Below are 19,439 nucleotides of genomic sequence, written 5' to 3'. Positions count from 1 at the left end.
AATACTCCATATATTTCAAAACCCTGCTTCACGCAGTATTGACAGTTCCTACTGTGCTGTGCTCATGGAGAATAAAATATATAATTTTATGATGTAATGGTCATATTTTGAAAATTTTCTCTACCTGCAAACAAACAATAATCGCACAACCCCCACCAACCCCCTCCCCAAATAAAACCCCACACCCCTCACCTTCTATTTCTGAGTGTGAATTCCCAGTGGACTCACCCATTTACCAGCTAGAATTTAGTTCTTCTGCTCAGCGACTCAAGCAGTATTCCCAGTGCAATTTCAACCAAATAAAAGAAATGCATTTAAATGTGCCATGAAAAGTTGCATGAACTGCTCTTCCTAACTGGAATGTCACCAAACTGATAACAAGAGGAAGAGACAACAAAAGGTGGGATCCTGAACATATTCAACTCCCCTTGAAGTTGACCGGAGATCCCGGTGCTCAGCAACTCTTATGATCAGACTTACTGGAACGCTAAAAAGGTGATATAGAAATTATTAGAGAGTGTATATTGGCTTCAACTTAAGTGAGGGTTCCAGCTGAGGGCAAAGGTCCTGCTGTTTAGGGTTATGGAATTTGAGCTTCGATTTTGTGCATGGACACACACAGTCACAGACATACACACTTTTAAGAAACATTAGGGGGAAAAAAACCCTGCAGTTTTTCATCTAACTGTAGCAGGTGGAGATTCCATCTGTACTGGTTTTTTTGAGGAAAAAATAGACTTATTTTTTATCAAGAGAAATCTGTCAAGATTTTCAGTGGGAGTTAAGGTTATTTCTTTATGAGCCGTGTAGTCTATCAAATGAAACCCTGGCAACAGTGAGACAAAGAAAACTGTTCATTCCATAGGTTCCAGGGACAGCACAAATGATGTACTGCTTCATTCTCCTGGATTTTGATGTGACCAGAAGCCCTTGATGGGACTCTTTCTTTTTATCTTTTTTTGCAGGCTGTACACTTCCTCTGCATTTTCTGATCTAGCCTTCAAGACAGCCCTGTAGCCATCCTTAGCTTCAGCTGTGCAGATGACAAGGACAATCCTATTCTAAGCAGTGTTGGTTAGAGCAGCGTCAGCCATGCACTATGATTAATTGATTGACTTAATTTTGCTTCTTCTTCTGCATGTAAATTGCCTGTGAGCTGCTTTCAGTTCTCTCAGATGTATGTTTTTCCAAATTATGTGACAAACAATTTCTGCAAATAATTCTCTTCTGTATCTTGAGAGCAAGTACTCAATATTTGAGTGTCAGTTAATTTTGATTGCACACAGAGGTAACATGATATGGTTTACATTCCCTGATTGAATTAACCCAACTCTTCTATTCCAGTACGAATATCAAAGTTTGCCAACTCAAAAATTGCTTTTCAAGAATATTCTCAAACAGTCACTTAAATGTAGCATTTTCAGAAACACTCTGGCCAGTAAAACTCATTTGCTAGAATATTTGCAGAAATTAAGAAGAGCCAAAGTAGTGGGCAAGATGCTCACGTGGGATAAATGGGTATAGACTCACTGAAATCAATAGTGCGATGCTAATTTAAATCAGCTCCCTTGCTGCAGACTAAGCCAACTACTTGTAGTCCTTCTTTTAGTGGACAGAGAACAATTGATCACCGTCCTCTTCATAACAACCTTAACATGGTTGAAGACTGTTATCACGTCCATCCTCCATCTTCTTTTGTCAAGTCTAAACATGCCCAGTTTTTTTAACCTTTCCTCATAGGTCAGGTTTTCTAAACCTTTTAGCATTTTTGTTGCTCTCCTCTGGACTCACTTCAATTTATCCACATCTTCCCTAAACTGTGGCTTCCAGAATTGGACACAGTACTCCAGCTGAGCTCTCTCCAGTGCCGAATAGAGTGGGACAGTTACTCCCTACGTCTTACATCCAACACTCCTGTTAATACAGCACAGAGGAGACCAATCCTCTGAGCCTGCCAATTCCTTCATCTCTTTTGAGCAGCTGAACACCTTCAAACTCACAGTTGACCTCAATGGGAATTGAAGCTGAACTATTCAGTTCTATTTGCTATTCTATTTAGGTGCTCACATCATGCCCATTACCCTAGTATCTGAACACCCCCAGTTGGTTGCGCAATCAGACCAATATACCTATGAAGTTATGCCTCAAGATTAAAGGCTAACATCTCTGTTTTCTTGGCCACTGAATGTAAATGTGCTCTGCTTACAAGGCCTTGGCATTGACACTAGGAAAAGTCTCATTCCTTGTCACAAAAGAGGTATGCTTTCTGATCTGAGAGCCGTCAGCTGTAATGGCAGTAATTCAGGAGATCCAATGCTTGCTCACAAAAGAAAGACATCGTTTAAAATAATATTGACCAGTTTTTCAGTGCTACTCAAGGTATGGGCCAGACTTCCTGATTTATGAGATTCTTCGGCATTCTTATAAGAAAAAATAACCTGACAAACTTCCAACGGGTTTCACTTTCAATTTTGGTGGGAAAATACATTTTAAAGAAGGAGGGACGATCAAGCCCTTCTGATTTGGGCAGAGAAGAATGAAAATGGAAAGATAGGACAGGGATATTTCAACAGCATTGTTTCAACAAAGCTTTGTAAGAATAGTTATTAAGGGAACAATTCAACAGTAATTGAAGTCAATGGAATGCCTCCCAAGGGCTGTTCTAAGTGACACTGGGTAGATCAGTCTCTTACAGACCATTCCACTGGTCAAGAACTGTCAGAATATGGGGTGCCCCCAGTTTGCCCACTCCCACTGCAGGACGTTCGGAACTCCCCTTATGCCTAGCTATGTCAGCTTTTTGCCACTACAGATTCCCCTTACATATCTTGATTCCCCAGCTGTTCTATTAGGGCAGTTCTCCATCTGGGAGAAAGAGGTTGGGGATGGAGGAGGAAGTATCTGAACCACAAACTAGCTTTACAGAGTCATGTGAGAATAGAACATGTAGGTCCTCTGCTTAGCGGGGAAGGAGAGCTAATAACTGATGATACCAAGAAGGCTGAGGTGTTTAATGCCTACTTTGCTTCAGTTTTCACTAAAAAGATTAATGGTGACAAGATACTCAACACAATTTATATTAACAACAAGGAAAAAGGAACGCAAGCCAAAATAGGAAAAGAACAGGTTAAAAATATTTAAATAAGATAGATGTATTCAAGTTGGTAGGGCCTGATAAATTCATCCGAGGGTACTTAAAGAACTATCTGAAGCAGTCTCAGAACCATTATCAATTATCTTGGAGAACTCATGGAGGATGGATGAGGTCCCAAAGGACTGCAGAAGGGCAAATATATTACCTATCTTTAAAAGCGGGGATCAAGAGGACCCGGGGAATGATAGACTGGTCAGCCTAACTTTAATACCTGGAAAAATATTGGAACATATATTAAACCATCAGTTTGTAAGCACCGAGATGATAATAGAATTATAAGGAAAAGTTAACATAGATTTGTCAAGAAAAAAACAACCAACCTAATTTCCTTCTTTGACAGCATTATGGCCTAGTGGATAGTGGGGAAGCAGTAGATGTGATATATCTTGATTTTAGTAAGGCTTTTGACACAGACCCACTTGATATTTTCATAAGCAAACAAGTTAAATGTGTCTAGATGTAATTTCTATAGGTGAATGCACAACTGGTTGAAAAAGCCATATTCAAAGAGTTATTACCAGTGGTTCACTGTCAAACTGTATCTAATGGGGTCTTGCAGGGTTAATATCTGGGTCTGGTACTGTTAAAAATTTTGATTAATTACTTGGATTATGGAGTGGAAAGCATGCTTATAAAATCTGTGGATGATACCAAGGTGTGAGGGGGTTGCAGCACTTTGGAGGACAAGATTAGAATTCAAAATGACTGACAAATTAGAGAATTGGTTTGAAACCAACAGGATGAAAATCAATAAAACTAAGTGCAAAGTGTTAAACTTAGGAAGGAAAACTCAAATGCAAAACTACAAAATGGAAAATAACTAGCTAAATGAAAGTAGTAATACTGCTGAAAAGGATCTGGGGGATATAGTGGATTACAAATCAAGCATGAGTCAACGATGTGATGCGGCTGCGAAAAAGAAAAATCATTATCCAATCATAAGGGTTTGTCTAATGGATAGTTTTTAAAAACCAGCTTGCAAAAAGTAACAATCCATTTTAAACAGCCTACTTATGTGTCTGTGTTATGGATTTATACAATGATAGTTGCCACCTGTCTATTCCTAGAGGGTGAATCTCATGTTCACTGTATCTGAGGGTGTGTGATGGAAGAAAATGGCAAAAGAATACACATGCCATTCTTGAAGCCCAATATTTCAACCTGCCTTATCTTACCAGAAAAACCATACAGTTCATACCCTTGCCTCATTCACTACGGGCATGATTTCCAAGAGCTCATTGTCCAACAACTCCCATCTAGGTACCTCCAGCTTGTACTTATCACAGTGCTTTGGCACTGACTGCTTAACTTTGCAACCTCACCATTCTCATATCATGGCATTTTTCTGATGCCATTTCCTATTAGTTTTACTGTTCTGTTCTGTTTCTTTGAAACAAAATTACAGAATGCAGACCCATTTGCTAAACAGCCCTTGAATGCTTTGTTCCTCCCAAGAGACAAAATTCAGCCCTGTGCGGAGTGACAGCAGCACATGTCTTATACACCACTTAAGTCCCACTGAAACCCTCATGGGAATTAGTGGTGCATAAGCTTTGTGTTGACCCTCTGCATGGAGATGAACTTTACCCAAGATGCGTGTTTGTACCAATTCTAATTTAAAATACAGTAGATTCATAGAATCATAGAATATCAGGGTTGGAAGGGACCTCAGGAGGTCATCTAGTCCAACCCCCTGCTCAAAGCAGGACCAATCCCCAATTAAATCATCCCAGCCAGGGCTTTGTCAAGCCTGACCTTAAAAACTTCTAAGGAAGGAGATTCTACCACCTCCCTAGGTAACGCATTCCAGTGTTTCATACTGTACATGTTCATAGTAGGATAGTTAATAAAACTGGATTCTAGAGTTCACTGCTCGCAAATGCCATTTTCTTCAGAGGGAAAGCTTCAATTGCCCTCTCATTGGAAACACTGAATTTAATCTTTGCATACTTAAAAAAAACACATTTACAACACGGGGTTTGTTGATATCTCAATACCGTTGCAGAGTTCCTAGGGAAATGGTATATAACATCAGAACCACAGTCACCTGACCAACATTCAGATAATTATTTCCTGGGTTTACCCTCTAGAAAAGAGCATGGATTAGATTCATAGTTACTGCTGTAGCCTAAATGTAAATTATAATAATAACAAAACACCTTAGAAATTTTCAAATAAATTATTTGTTTTTTTGCCAGTGTCCCAGTGTGCGTGAGTTTTCCAAATATCCAGAACTATGTTTTCTTTGAGCTTCCTCCAAATCTATTTCCATCAACTTCAATAGAAATTGGATAACACCCTTGGAAATTACTAATATTTCTCCAAGCACATAGAAAGTAATAATTGAATAGCCACTTCCTAGTTCAAATCTCAGCGTAGCAAGATATTCTATAAGCTTTACTGCAGGTGTCAGAAGATATAGGCTCCTGATCTTTGCCCAGCTGGCATTTGCTTTTCTTGGGAAAGAAGGGAAATATATTCCCCAAATTCTCACTAGACTTGGACAGATGAAACATCTGTCCCAGTTAGAAAATGTGTTTGCTCATCTCAGCAACCAAGACACCTATTTTTTGCATGAGCCAGGAGTTGTGCCCGTTGTCAGGGAGAATGAGTGATCTAACTGCACATACATACAAGGGTGAAAGGTCAGAAAGAGAAAGTAAATGATTTTTCAATGGAAAATATTCAGTTCACAGGTATACCCATGTAGTTAATTGTCATTTGCTTTAGTAAAATGACTTCTAGATCCTTAATGATTAAAAAAAAAAAAAACCACAGCATGTAGTAATTCTGTATGCCTGAAGTGAATCTGTTGTAACTCTATCCACAACTCCACTAAAATCTTAAATACCAATGTCAATATTCAGTTTCATGAACTAAAATGACAGAAGTGCTATACAACTGGTTGAGACCAAGCTTGGCAAGGAAGTGGAGAAACATATCAGTTCAGGCTGATCAGCTACTGAAGGGCACACCAGGTCTTCCTCGGCTGAAATAATTTCCAAAGGAAAGTCTCTTTGGTACTATCAGCCTACTATAAAGATGTTTTCACTTGCACTGTGAAGTAATTTGTTAATTAAAAATATAAATTGGCCAGAACTTCCATTGGAGTAACACTACTTTACACTGGCTAATGATCTGGCCTTTATCTTTTTAACTCTTGTCAAGTTCCTCCTCCTTCGTTGAACCCTTTTTTCTTGATTTATTTGTTTGCTTTTATTCAATGGGCAATTCTTAGGCAGTGTAAAGTATGCATGTGACATCTACTTATAGCAAAACACATCAATCCTATATGATTAGTAGTGATGCTTGTTTTGTGGTTGAGGGAAACTTTGAAATCTAGCCTTCAACTTTTTATTACCTAGTACTCAATGTGATTATACAGCTAGCTAATAAAGCAGGTTCCATAAACATCCCTGCTTATTGTTTGTTTAGAGTATATTAATTTGGGGACTATAATTCCTAGAGTAAAGCAGCAAACATATTCCAGGCCTTGGATATATTTTTTTCTTTAAGTAATACAGTCATGTCACTTTAGCTTTGATAGACAAAAATATAAAGCTGCACTCTCTTTCAGTTCAAGTGGGAAATAGGAGGAAAGGGGAAAATGTCTAGTAAAATAAGTACATAGGAAAGAATTCTCTCATGCACTGAGCTGTTAAATCCCACTGAATGGCTGAAAATATTCATTTAATAAAACAGACAAGTAAATATTTGAAGTAGACCAACTGAGTAGTTCTCTTTAAGTTTTCACACATATAGTACTAAAGTAAATGAAACATATCAAAGATCAGAGCCAGCCAACCTTTTAAAACAATGGAGAACTACTTAAGCAGTCTGGTCTCATCTTCCAAAACAATGCAGCTTAGTTTGTGAGCAGTCTTGCAAAAGTAGAGCATGAACATAATTAGTCCAGGGACACTTAGGTCTCTAGGTAAACTATATCCCAACATGAAATATTGAGAGAATCCCTAAAAACTTGTTATTAAGATAGAATGCAAATGAGAGGAAAGTAATTTGCTCAGCAGCCATGGAAGAAAGTGAAATCAATTAGAAATTTGTCAGATTTGGCTGTGCTGATGCTACATATAGATAAATATTACTTTAAACTGCCCCTGAATTTTCATTTCAACTCTAAATCTTCAAAGCACTTTTGTACATGCCCAGTCTGTGCATGCATAACCCAAGCATGCACAGATCTTAATATGTGGACATGAATGATTCAAAACCCCAATGGCTTCTTCAAACATAAGAGTTATCTTCATCCAATCAAGCAACACAGACAACACCATCTGACATTTGTGGCCAATCAAAACCCACCAACTCATCTTGAATTGCAGATACCACATACTGAATACCAGTAGCACGTTGTTTACAATCAGTCTATATAGAAAAATATAATTCACAAAGATATGTGTTAGTAATTTTGAGGTACTCAGATACTATAGTGATTGAGAGAGAGAGAGAGAGAGAGAGAGAGAGAGAGAGAGAGAGAAAAGCATAGCTAGATAAAATAGCTGAGCTAGAGAAAACAGAATCATGATTTGTTGTGGACATTTTGTGAGCAGGAAAACAGCCTAAATTTGTCCAGTAAATTATTTTCTGTGAATCATTTGCTCAGCCCTCATTTTTAGGTATAGTCTATTTTAGAACAATTCAGAAAACTGTCTGAAGTTAGGTTTCAGAGTAGCAGCCGGGTTAGTCTGTATTCGCAAAAAGAAAAGGAGGACTTGTGGTACCTTACAGACTAACCAATTTATTTGAGCATAAGCTTTCATGAGCTACAGCTCACTTCATCAGATGCATTCAGTGGAAAATACAGTGGGGAGATTTATATACATAGAGAACATGAAACAATGGGTGTTACCATACACACTATAACGAGAGTGTATATAAATCTCCCCACTGTATTTTCCACTGAATGCATCTGATGAAGTGAGCTGTAGCTCACGAAAGCTTATGCTCAAATAAATTGGTTAGTCTGTAAGGTACCACAAGTCCTCCTTTTCTTTTTGTCTGAAGTTACACACCTGACGTTACAATGTTATCCAGAAAACAAACACGGTACTTTATATACCAACTATTTACCGGTGCAAAAAAAAAAAAAGGGAAAAAGAAATTGTTCTTCTGAATGAACACCACAGAAAGGGCTACTAGTTTAATCTCTTCAAATGTCTGTTTCACCTCTATGGAATGCCTGGTGGTAACACCACCACAGAGTTTAAGGAACTAGTTGTTTTTGTATTATCAAGTATTTATTTAACATTCCCAATACATATCTATCTATTTATATCTAGCTAGCTAGCTAGCTAGCTATATCTTCTAAACTGTCACATGTTTTTCAACATTTATTTTTCTGGAATCTTTAGTTTAAATATACTTAAAATGCCCTTTACCTATCCAAATAACTGTACTGATTCATTGAAATGTAGGCTAGTGACTTACGTTTTCATTAAGGTTAAGTATAAACTGTGGGTGTTGCTATTGGTCTTATTTATATAGCTAGGTATTAGGTACTGAACCTGCAATTCATTGTGTGTGGGCAGATTGCTGTGCCCATTCAAAGCCCTCTGACTTAATGTGTGCTCAGCAGTCAGTCTTCCCCCAATAATTTGCAAGACCCAGGAGTTACATTGCCATTATTATCAGAGTATCTGAGCATCTCATAAACATTAATGAGTTAATTATGTCTCCAAGAAGTTGGAAAAGATGGAGTAAGTAATATACAGAGATATTAGATTTGCCCAAGATGTCTGCAGTAGAGTTGGGAACTGAATCCACATCTTCTGACTCCCAGTCAAGTGCCTTAAACATAAGAGCACTATTTTTCTACTAGAGCTTGGTCAATCAAAAATTTATGGGGCGCACAACAAAATGATTGTTCTCACAATACAGGTGGGCCTGTGTCTCCTCGCATTTCAAATCTAGGTATAATTATTAAGTAATTTTACAGCACTGTATGCCTATTGTCTTCAATGGAAATATTTCTGATTTACACCAGTGTCAGAAGAGAATCAGGCCCTAAACAGCACTATTAAAAGTTCCTTTCATACATACAGTATGCATGCTGGAATATCAGAAAAGAGCCTTTGATGGCAGCAGTGCAAAACTGCTAATTTTCACATCAGAAGCATTCCTAAATTTCGTACGTAGTGAAATTTTGCTAATATATACAGCTCTATGTGAGGTCAATACTGAAATTCTATTTTTCTTTAAAAAATGAGTACTTGCCCTGGTAGAAATTTGAAACTTTTGCTAAGAAGTTTTGGTTTTTGTTTTCATTTAGCCAGCAAAATGTCAGTTCTCCTGTCTGTAAAACCTACTTATAAAAATAAAACCAGCCACAACACACCCTAAAAGCACTGAGTTGGGAATTATATATATTTGGTTTTGGCAAACCCAATAAAATGGAATGTTTTCTGCATAATTTCTTCCTCTGACCTCACAGAACAGAGCCAGATCTTTGCTCCTTTTGAAAAAAATATCCTCTAAAAATGAAACAAAAGTTAAATGATGAAAAGTTGTATTATTTGTCTGAGTCAACCTAAGCAAAGCAAAGAAATTCAGGGATAAGACTCAAAACTGTGCACCTACAGGTAACAGCCCTGCACTGGCAAAGGAAAAGACCAGAAGACCTCATAGGTCTTTTCCATCTGTAACTTCTGTTATTTGTCTTTGGTTCACACTAGATCGCATTGCCTGAATCTTCAGATGTTTGGTGTTCTTGCATAAAGTAGAATTTATATGCTGCAATTCCTTTGTACAATGAGGTGGGTTAAAAGTGACATTTCAGGTTTAATTCTGGCTCTCCACATTCAGGCAAGTTTAAATCTGCCAGTTAATATTATTTGAAGATTTTTTTATTGGTTTACTATCCAACATTTGAAATCCAGGGGAAAATAAGATGTTGTGTCTATTAGCCTTGAAGATGCATTCCTAAATGCATGGGGATAGTGGGCAGCAGAGAGGAAAGGCTGTAGAGGTGGCAGTTACCATTTCAAAAGGAAGGATAGAGGAAATTAATAGGAGGTTAATTTCAAGGATCTCTCTCAGGCTTATCTGCAATCACAACAGAGGCATCAGTGCGCTACTCTTGTTTCTCAACACACAGAAGGATTTTCACACTTTAGTTTGACAAATGAATTTCAACACAGAGGCCACAAACTCATTTCATTTCTTCACAGCCACCTTTTTTTTGGTTTCTGTTTCTTTCTGTTCATGATCATGGAGTACTTTAGTTACATGGGCTGAAGTCATCTTTACAATTTTGTAGCCCACTTCCCAGACTGGATCAAAAAGAGAAAGGTTCCTATCATTTGTTTCCCATCAACTAAGACTTAAAAGGTTAAACATAGACATTTTCATTTTCACCTCTTTCTCATAAGTAAATTAAACCAAAATATTGTTACTGCTGTAATTAACTGAAGCCATCACGGTGCATGCTATTTGTTCTGGTTTTGACTATTGTGCTTTGAGGTCTCTCTTTTAATCTCTTGTTTTTAGTGGGCCTGGCTCTCATTTAGTCTTTTATGTTGATTTAACATACATTAAAATGTTGCAAGCAACCACCAGTTTGAGACAATGTACAATTATTTCAAAATCAAGTGAAAAGTCTAAATATTTAAATAATAATATTCTGGATAATGTGCATCTGGTCTTAAATCTAGAGCTGATCATACAGGATAGCTATATTTGAGTTCTTCACAGAGACGCCGGCTTTTGCCGTTGAGCTCACTGTGACTGTGAACACAGGTATGTTTTCTTCCTGATCCTCCTCTAAGCCAATGGGAAATAGCCTGATGGAGCTGGAGAGCATTTATACTTTGCCCACTCTGTTGTGCATATATCCAGTCCTGAAGGTTCTTTGATGCATATCTGTGAGTGGGCTTGTTTTGATTAAGTTCATTGTGGAAACTCATTCTACCATGGCAGTGCTACAGGGCAATGAGAACAAATATTTCTATCAGGAGCAAAGTATCCCGAAAAACTAATAGTCTAGTGGTTAAAAGCTTGTTAGCGTTTATGTACACTGTCATTTGTTGTGAAATTAATAGTATTTAAAGTGTAATTTGTACAGGAAACTATGCTCCTTTTACTATCCACCCAACACCTGTGGAATGTGATCTACCAGACTGTCAATTTGTACATTGCCATAATGGGCTAATTCTTCTTCTTTTTTTAATCAGTAGGCCACTTTGTGGAGATCCTCTTAGTGGAAAGGCTGAGCGGTTTCAGTTAAAATGGTGAATAAGTCCATCATGAAATACAAAATGCTAAAAAATGTTTTGATCCCCTTCAGAATACCCCTCACATGGACTACATCAGCTCCCAAATTCAGATATTTTTACTGTGTGACATTAAAATGATAATTTTTTATCATTTTCCTTCTGCTGTAAATCTGACTAGCATACATGAGGGATACCTCCAATACAACTTATTTTGGCTTGGTGGGTAAATTAACATGCTGCATCTCTTTCCTGAAAGAAACAAATAGTTGACTGTAACTGAAAGGCCCTGCCTGGTCACCTGGCCAAATCAGAGCACTGAGAGACAATATGGTACCTTTAAAATGAGGCTTATGCGCATATGTGTCAATAGTGCACTCCTCCCTAGTCCTGCCTCCTTGTCCCAAGGCATTACTCTGTGTGACTGACATCCAACAGGCTTATTCCCCTTCTCTCTGGCTGGTAGCTGAGATCTATTTCTCTGATCAGCCCCTTCTCTTCACCCTACTGCCCGGAAGGAAACTCAGCTTCCTTTGTCCCACTCTCAATCAGCAATGCCCTTTTGACAGGCACCCTATTTCTGCTCTCCCTGATATCGCAGGGCCACAAGGAGACAGGAATAGCCAGACTGGATCAGACCCATGGTTGACCTTGTCTAGTATCCTGTCTCTAGCAGAGGTCAGCACCAGATGCTTCAGAGGAAGGTGTAAGGACACTGCAAAAGGCAGATTAGGAATAATGTGCCCCAATTTTAGGTCTCAACCTGGTCTCTAATAGTTAGAGATTGGTTTAAGACCTGAAGCATGAGATTTAATATCCCTTCCATAATTTGTTAGCATTAACTATTGTAATCCTGGATGTTCTCGTTATCCAGATAGGTGTCCAATCCCTCTTTAATCTTACTAAGTTCTTGGCCTCAATGACTTCCTGTGGCAATGAGTTCCAAAGATTAATTATGCATTGCACAAAGAAGTATTTTGTTTTATCACTTTTGAAATGCCACTTTTCCATTCCATGGAATGGCCTTTGTTCTTGTTTTATGAACAATACACAAACCAGCAATCCCTGCTTTCCTTTTCTTGCCCCAACCATATATCTACTTATCCCAGGCTTCTGGACAATTGTATATTTCTTAGCCTGCCATTATTGAATGTACTCAGCAGCAGCTGAATATGCTGAACTGTTTCCTTTTGCTTGTCTTGAAGTTTTAATCAGGTCCTTCTGTTCTGCAGTCATTTCATTCAGAAATCTGCCACATATCACTTCTCCTGTGACTTACAGAACAGGCATATTTTCCAAGTGTAGCTAATAATTGCCCTATTTAAAGATGTTTTGTACTGGCCAAAGATTCACACAGGGCATTTTTATGCTGAAAAGCTCTTTCATGGGGTTATCCATCCTCACTCCAGATGTCAATTACAAAAATGAAAGATTTTGCCATGAACAGCAAAGTTCACCTGATTGAGGAATTTGCCTCCTAGGAATAAGAGCCTCATAAAACATAAGCACCAGGAGCAAAGTGAGCTACGTAAGGGGTTTTGCAAAAATTAAACCCATAACTTGACACTAGCAATGGGATATTTCATCTGTTCAATAAGCATTAAAGTTATCTGAGTTTTTATGGCACCATAATTTTTGATTACTCTGATAAATATTTGGACTACGCAAGACATTGTGATGGAACTAATGGTAGCTATAAAAAGAAAACCTACTTGTGGACATGAGTAGGAACCACCACTCTCCGCCCCGTCCCTTCCCCCCCATTGTCCCCCGGACATGACACCAGCACATTTTGCAAAAGTTCTGAGCCAGAGCCAAACTCCTCAGCTACCTCCTGGGCTTCATTCTCTACTGCCTTGTGTGGTCATGCACACCTGTGGAAAGTGATTTTAAAATGCTACCCATCTGATTTAACAATGGTTTTCAGCCACTTTGTGCAACTATTAACGACTGTATGAGACACAAGACACTGGAAAATCAGGGTCCCCTCTCTTCATAATGGATTGAATCAGATTGAGCATCACTGACTTTTAGGAAAAAGTCTAAATTTGGTCTGAACACTGGCTGTCAGGCCTGTATTTGCCTGAGTGTACTTAACCCTGTTTGCTGAATTCATGCTCACATTCACAACTGTAGATAAAATCACCTAAATCTGGAACAAGGTGGTCTTTCCACATGTGTTTCCCAATACAGCTGGTGTTTCCCTGGCTTTTAATCAGTTGCCAAGACAAAAGAATGGAATATCTTTTCCTACCCAAACAAACCACACCTGCAAATCATAAACACATACATTATTTGTGCGGCTGTTTTGCAAAATTAGAGAAGAGGATCTATTTATAAATTTGACCCTTTATATTTTTTTGACAGGCAGCTTTTAAAAACAAACAAACAGGCTAGTATTTATGGGCTTGCTTGTGGCTTTTATGCCACAAGCCCACGTACGATGTGGTGCAGAGCTGCACCACGCCAGGAAGACAGCCAGAGAGAGAGAGAGAGAGAGAGAGAGAGAGAGAGTGTGTCTTAGGTGGGTACTGTCTATCCAGAGCTGCACCTTGCATATAATGATGGAGCAATATGCTCCCTCCTCAGTATGCTGGCCTTGTTCTATGCCTTGGTATCGAGTAGTGGCAGGACCAAGCACCTACCATCTCCTACCCCTTCTCATTATATTGCTCCTTAGTGAGTGTTGGGCTGGGCGAGAAAGAACCAGCAGTCCCTGTCTTTCCCAGAATGCAAGGACTGTCAATGTGAATGGTTCTTTTGCAGCCACATAATGAGGGGGAATCTCACTGCGCAATCCTTCTGTTCCTGTGCGCATGGGCCATTCTCACAATCTGGGCCTATATATGGCTCACATTTTAACTAGTTACAGTTGCTGGGAAATGTACTCTGTGATGATCTGGATCCAAAAGGTAGAATGTTCCATTAGATAAACCTACTTCCCGTGATTCATTCCAAGGAAAAATGTGTTGACTTCTTAACCTGCTAGATAACAACCAGGTGGGTGCATTCAAAACCAAAACACTTAACCAAAAGATATTAAAACAATGCAACCCCTTCCTGTAATCACATCCTGTACAGACAAACCAACAAGAGTAAAGTTTCAGAAGGAATACTGAAAGCTCATCTAGAAATGCAAGGAGGTTCTCATAATGGGCCTGACTTATGCCTGGTATAATGCCATTAACTTCCATGTAGTTGCATCAGAAATGAATCTGAACCAATGAGCTGCATATTAATATACACAAATATGATTTTTAATGTCCTGCAGAATAGTTCTAGCAAACATAATAACTACTTAGGGCTGAATTCAGGGTGCAGGGTAACTGCACTGACGCAAGTACAGTCACTTCAGATGTCACCCAATGGAATCAAAAACAGGAATTTGCACTTAGCATTTGTACAGCTCTTTATCTTCAAAGAGCTTCACAAACATCAGCTAATTCTAAACTTCCCACAATGACTTTTATGCCAACCTTTGGGGATAAAAGTCATATATTCAAATAAAAAAGAAACTAATATGATGTATACTATATAACTCAAGCAGCCCCAAAATCCGATATGTGCAAAACTCTGCTATTCAGGCCTTTATCTCAGGATAATATCATATTGTACTTTACCCAGATTTCTAAGCCCTTTGGCAGTGCTGAGGTGTTAAATCCACCTATACAAAACCATGCATACATATGGTAACTGTACAAATTTTTTGGGACAAATAGTTTATTTGTCAAAAAATGCAATTTTGGGTTGACCAAAACTATTTGTGAATTTGGGTTGCATTTGTCAAATAGTTTTGGCCCCAAATCCTCCCCCAGATTTTTTTTTAATTCAAAATGTTTTGTTACTACATGCTCAAACTGAAACATTTTGACCTTTCATTTCGAAGTGATGTTTTGTTTTTTAGAAATTTCGCCCGATTTATGTAAACAAAACAGAAAAAGCTAACACACACCCAAAACCAAAACAAAAAAATGGGTGAGGAGAGGGTTTGGATTGACCAAAATATTTTGTATGACCTGAAATGAATTGAGGGGAGAAAGGGAAATGGAAATGAAAACTTCCATTTCAGGTCGATATGAAATTAATTTTATTTCCAGATTTTTTTGGCTCAAACACTGAACCGAAAAATTAATTATTTTCTCAGCTCTGCCCAAGACCATTAGAGCAAGCCAAGGGCACAGCCAGCATTAGAACTCGGAAGTCCTTGTCCCCCCAGTCACATCACCTTTCAAGCATTAGTTTTGACTCTTAACCCTCCAAAATTAAATTGTACATTCGTAAGGTTTTTTTTTTTTTTTAGAGACGCCTACTCGGAAGCATCAAAGAGAGACAATCCATTGAAAGTTATCCCAAGACATCAACGCCTGTTCTCTCTTTTGACTTGAAGTTCTCCAGACTATCATCTTAGATGTCTATACATTTAGATTCTTGAATGAATTCCCTGTGTACGGTTGCTTACGCACTTTATACGGGGGAATAGATTGGAGCAGACATGACTCATTTTCATAGTGACCCACAACAGCTGTGGTTACAAGAACACGTTTAATCTCCTGTTTCTGTTTTTGAATTGAATTCAGGCAGGGAGAGACGAAGGAAAATGAGTCACAAATCTGTTACTACTGCCCATGCTTCTAAGTTTATAATATCTCAGCTTTGATTTTCTTTGATTCTCCTTAAAACTCTTCCTGTATTTGCAATCACCTGCTGATTTGACAACCTGGCATTTTCTACCCTTTTTCTGCCTACAGAATTTTTTTTTCCCCATTCACATAGATATTTTCTCAAAATATTCAGATGTCACACTGTGGACTTTTAGATCACTATACAAATTAACTTCTGCTCCCGTGGGTACGTTTTCTTATGAAGAAACACAAAAGATTCACTTCCAAGAACTTAGATAAATAATGCTTCACTGTTACTACTTGGAGTTTAGGAAAACTTACAAAATAAACTGAAGAGTGAAAAGAGAAGGATTAGGATCATGCTGATATGAAGGGCATCGGCTGCACTGCAGTCCATTTTGGATTTCTTGCAGGAACACACTTGTACTTTCAGTTCGGTATTGTTAGTCAGAGGTGGTTTTCCGGAATCTGTCACCAAGATTGGGATGTTGTAATTGGCCTTCTTCAGGTTTTGAAGCAGGCTGACCTGGGCATGAGTGTCTGCAAAGAATAAGGAGGTAACAATTAGGCAGCCACGGGGGGGGGGGGGGGGAATGGAGGGGGGGACGGAGATGTGGGAATAAAAAGGCACCAGTACGCCACACCACACATGCCACATGAAAATCTAGGGGGAAATGAGAGCACTCTACATAACTAGGCTGGAAGGATTTGTTGGTAAACGTCCAATTCTCAAACCCACAAAAAATTATTTCCATCAACAGTAATCAAAATTCACAGATAGGCGCAGTAAGAAAGTGCTTCTTGAGAATTTATGAGTTTAATATAAGGATATTTACTTTGTACATTTTGACAGGTGATGTGTTTTAACTATTATAAAAAGCTTTATTTACTTTTCTAATCTCAACATCTATTGTCATTAAATAACCTTTGTCTGAGACCCCCCCCCCCTTAATTTTGTGGAACTGTGAACATTTAAATAGATAAAAGTAAAAAAAAGTGCTTAAAACTAAACATGACATTATCAGTCAAAATTCTAAAAAAATAGAAATGGAATTCTTCCAAGCCTATATATAACTGATTACAAAATGGTATTCAATCAACAACTCGGTCATAGGAATTCTTCCTCTTTGGCAGGAATGTAATTTCCCCCGGCTCTTTCTGCAATCCCATAAAAAAAATGGATTTTCAAGAGTTTATTTAGTTTAAAACTATGATTTGTCCGGCTGAAGCAGGATGTGGGGCTGTTGTAACTTATCAATACTCTATGTGACCTGGTTTGTGGCACAGTTACTGTATGGCTATATTGAATCATTGGGATGTTTCCTGTAAGCATATGTTGGTTGAGTTTTAATAGCAAGGCTGTTAGGAAGCAAGCAGGAAGACCACACAATGGCTCCAGATAAACAACCTGATAACACATCAGCAGGCATGAAGAGACAATGACTGAACTATTAGTTGTGAAGATACTGTTTGCAGGCTCCACCCAAGTTACAGGACTTGTTTTGTCAGTGCTGTTCCTGGAGAACAGATAGCCACAGACAACCCGCTAGGAGATCTGAAGAAGCTAGGCCTTCTCCCAGGGGGATGGTAAGCCTTGGGTAAGACAGACATACATGTAGACCTCTTATTGTTTTAAAATCCTTTTTCTCTTATGTTACACTTTGTTCCAGCTATATTAACCACTGACCACAGGCTCCCGAAGGGCGGAACCACAGGTATCCAAGCCCGTTGGGACCTGCTGGAGGTAAGGCTGAGACTTGGTGTAAGAGTGGGAGAATTGCGGGATTCCACCCTGGAAAGATAAGGGCACAAAGCCTACCACCTGCTGAGCTTCATTCAGACAGGCCAGAGAAGGGGTCAGAGGAGCAGCTAGTCTGTAACCATGAAGGCCTACTACCTAAAATAATAGCACTTAAGGAGCTCAGAGGAGCACACAGGGAGGTCAATGGGGGGATTCCCTCATCCTACTTAACTGATTTTCTAGAAAGGAGCTATGGGGAAGTAGACAGTAGGCAGGTCCATGGCTCTGTATGTCCTAAGCAGTAGCCAAAGGAATTGCTCATTGGTATGCGGGGGAGTATGCCGAAACCTCTTATGGTGTACTGACCCCAAGGCAATTGGGCTCAGAGTGCTCCCCACCGGGGTGGAGATGGGCAGAAGGGAAAAGGAATGGCCCCATGCCACCCATCACAATGGGTTGTGCATTAAGAGTCACTGCAGTTTGTCATTCTGGGCTTTGGATCAGGCCTTAAAGGCACAATCTACTCATAAGTGATCTGTTCTAATCATCCAAAGCGCATAGGAGTACATGAGTGACAGTACACCTATCACATTATTATGCTCCTTGATCTCAGATAGAACTTATAGGAAGAAGGTTCAGAAGGGCAGTTAGGGAGAGGGAGAGACAGTCCGAAAGAATGAAGGTATAAGAAAAACAAATTAAAAGACTTACTGTTGATCTTGGCGATTTTCCACACTTTATCTGGGCCAGACTGTTTATTCAGTTCAAACTTGAATGGATCCGTGTTAGGGTGAAGGTCCTTATCCGATGCCCCCAAGATCACAACCCTGAGATCTTTTGCGTCATCACAGACTTTTGCCAATGTTGGATAAATGGTAGGGGCATTGTCATTGACATCTTCCAGAGTTATCTGTAAAGTTCCCGTGCCGGATGCAGGAGGGTTGCCTATGTGACAAACAAGCAAGTATTTATAAGCTTGAACTTTCGTAATGCACGCTAGCCTCTAACAGGCACCCCTGGACGCTCACAAAAGGAGATCAGCGTCATTGACACAGTGCCCACTGCTTACCATCACAGGATGGCCTTTGCCATTTTTTTTTTAAACTCAAGGGTTACTTTTGCAAAGTTTTGATTTAGACACTATATTTTCCAAAATCCAGTAAGTGTGATTCTCTACAGTAAAGAGAGTAAATCTAAGCAAACCTCTGTTCAGGACGACTCTGTGTAGTACAAAGTGGGGTCAAAATTATATTAGAGTCCAAGTCTAAGTCTAGAGAGCAGCTTGCTGTACACAAAGTGAGCTGTAGCTCACGAAAGCTCATGCTTAAATAAATTGGTTAGTCTCTAAGGTGCCACAAGTCCTCCTTTTCTTTTTACAAACACACAGTAAGAGATAGTCCCTGCCCCAGAGAGAGTAGACTCTAAATAAACACGACCCTTAAAGAATGAGAGGAGAAATGGAGTCATGGAAAAGTAATCTGCCCAAGGTCACACAATAGGTCAGTGCTTAAGGTGGGAATAGCACCGAGGTCTCCTGAAACCCTGGTTACTGGACGACTTTGGTTAATTTAGTGGAGCTTAAATCTGCCAGATTGAGAGTTTGGGAGAATGAGCTCTTTTATTTGTCCAGAGATGTACAGAATGAGCAATGGCAGTTCAAACTTCCACAAATTATCTGCATGAGCCTTGACCTAGAG

General features: G+C 39.1%; 1 protein-coding gene across 1 annotated transcript in view; it reads right to left on the bottom strand.

Moving 5' to 3' along the window:
• CDH13 (cadherin 13) overlaps positions 1-19,439 on the bottom strand; it is a 778,625-nt gene that overhangs the window by 10,535 nt on the left and 748,651 nt on the right. The window contains exons 12-13 of the mRNA XM_048817138.2: positions 18,454-18,687; positions 16,323-16,541 (exon numbers count right to left, since the gene is read on the bottom strand). Of these exons, the coding sequence (XP_048673095.2) occupies positions 16,323-16,541; positions 18,454-18,687 (453 nt within the window). The remainder of the gene's footprint in view (positions 1-16,322; positions 16,542-18,453; positions 18,688-19,439) is intronic.

Source organism: Caretta caretta, chromosome 12 (genome assembly GCF_965140235.1).
Source record: "Caretta caretta isolate rCarCar2 chromosome 12, rCarCar1.hap1, whole genome shotgun sequence".
Lineage (NCBI taxonomy): Eukaryota > Metazoa > Chordata > Testudines > Cheloniidae > Caretta > Caretta caretta.
Note: the sequence above shows the minus strand (reverse complement) of the source record. Positions and strands in the feature narration are given on the sequence as shown.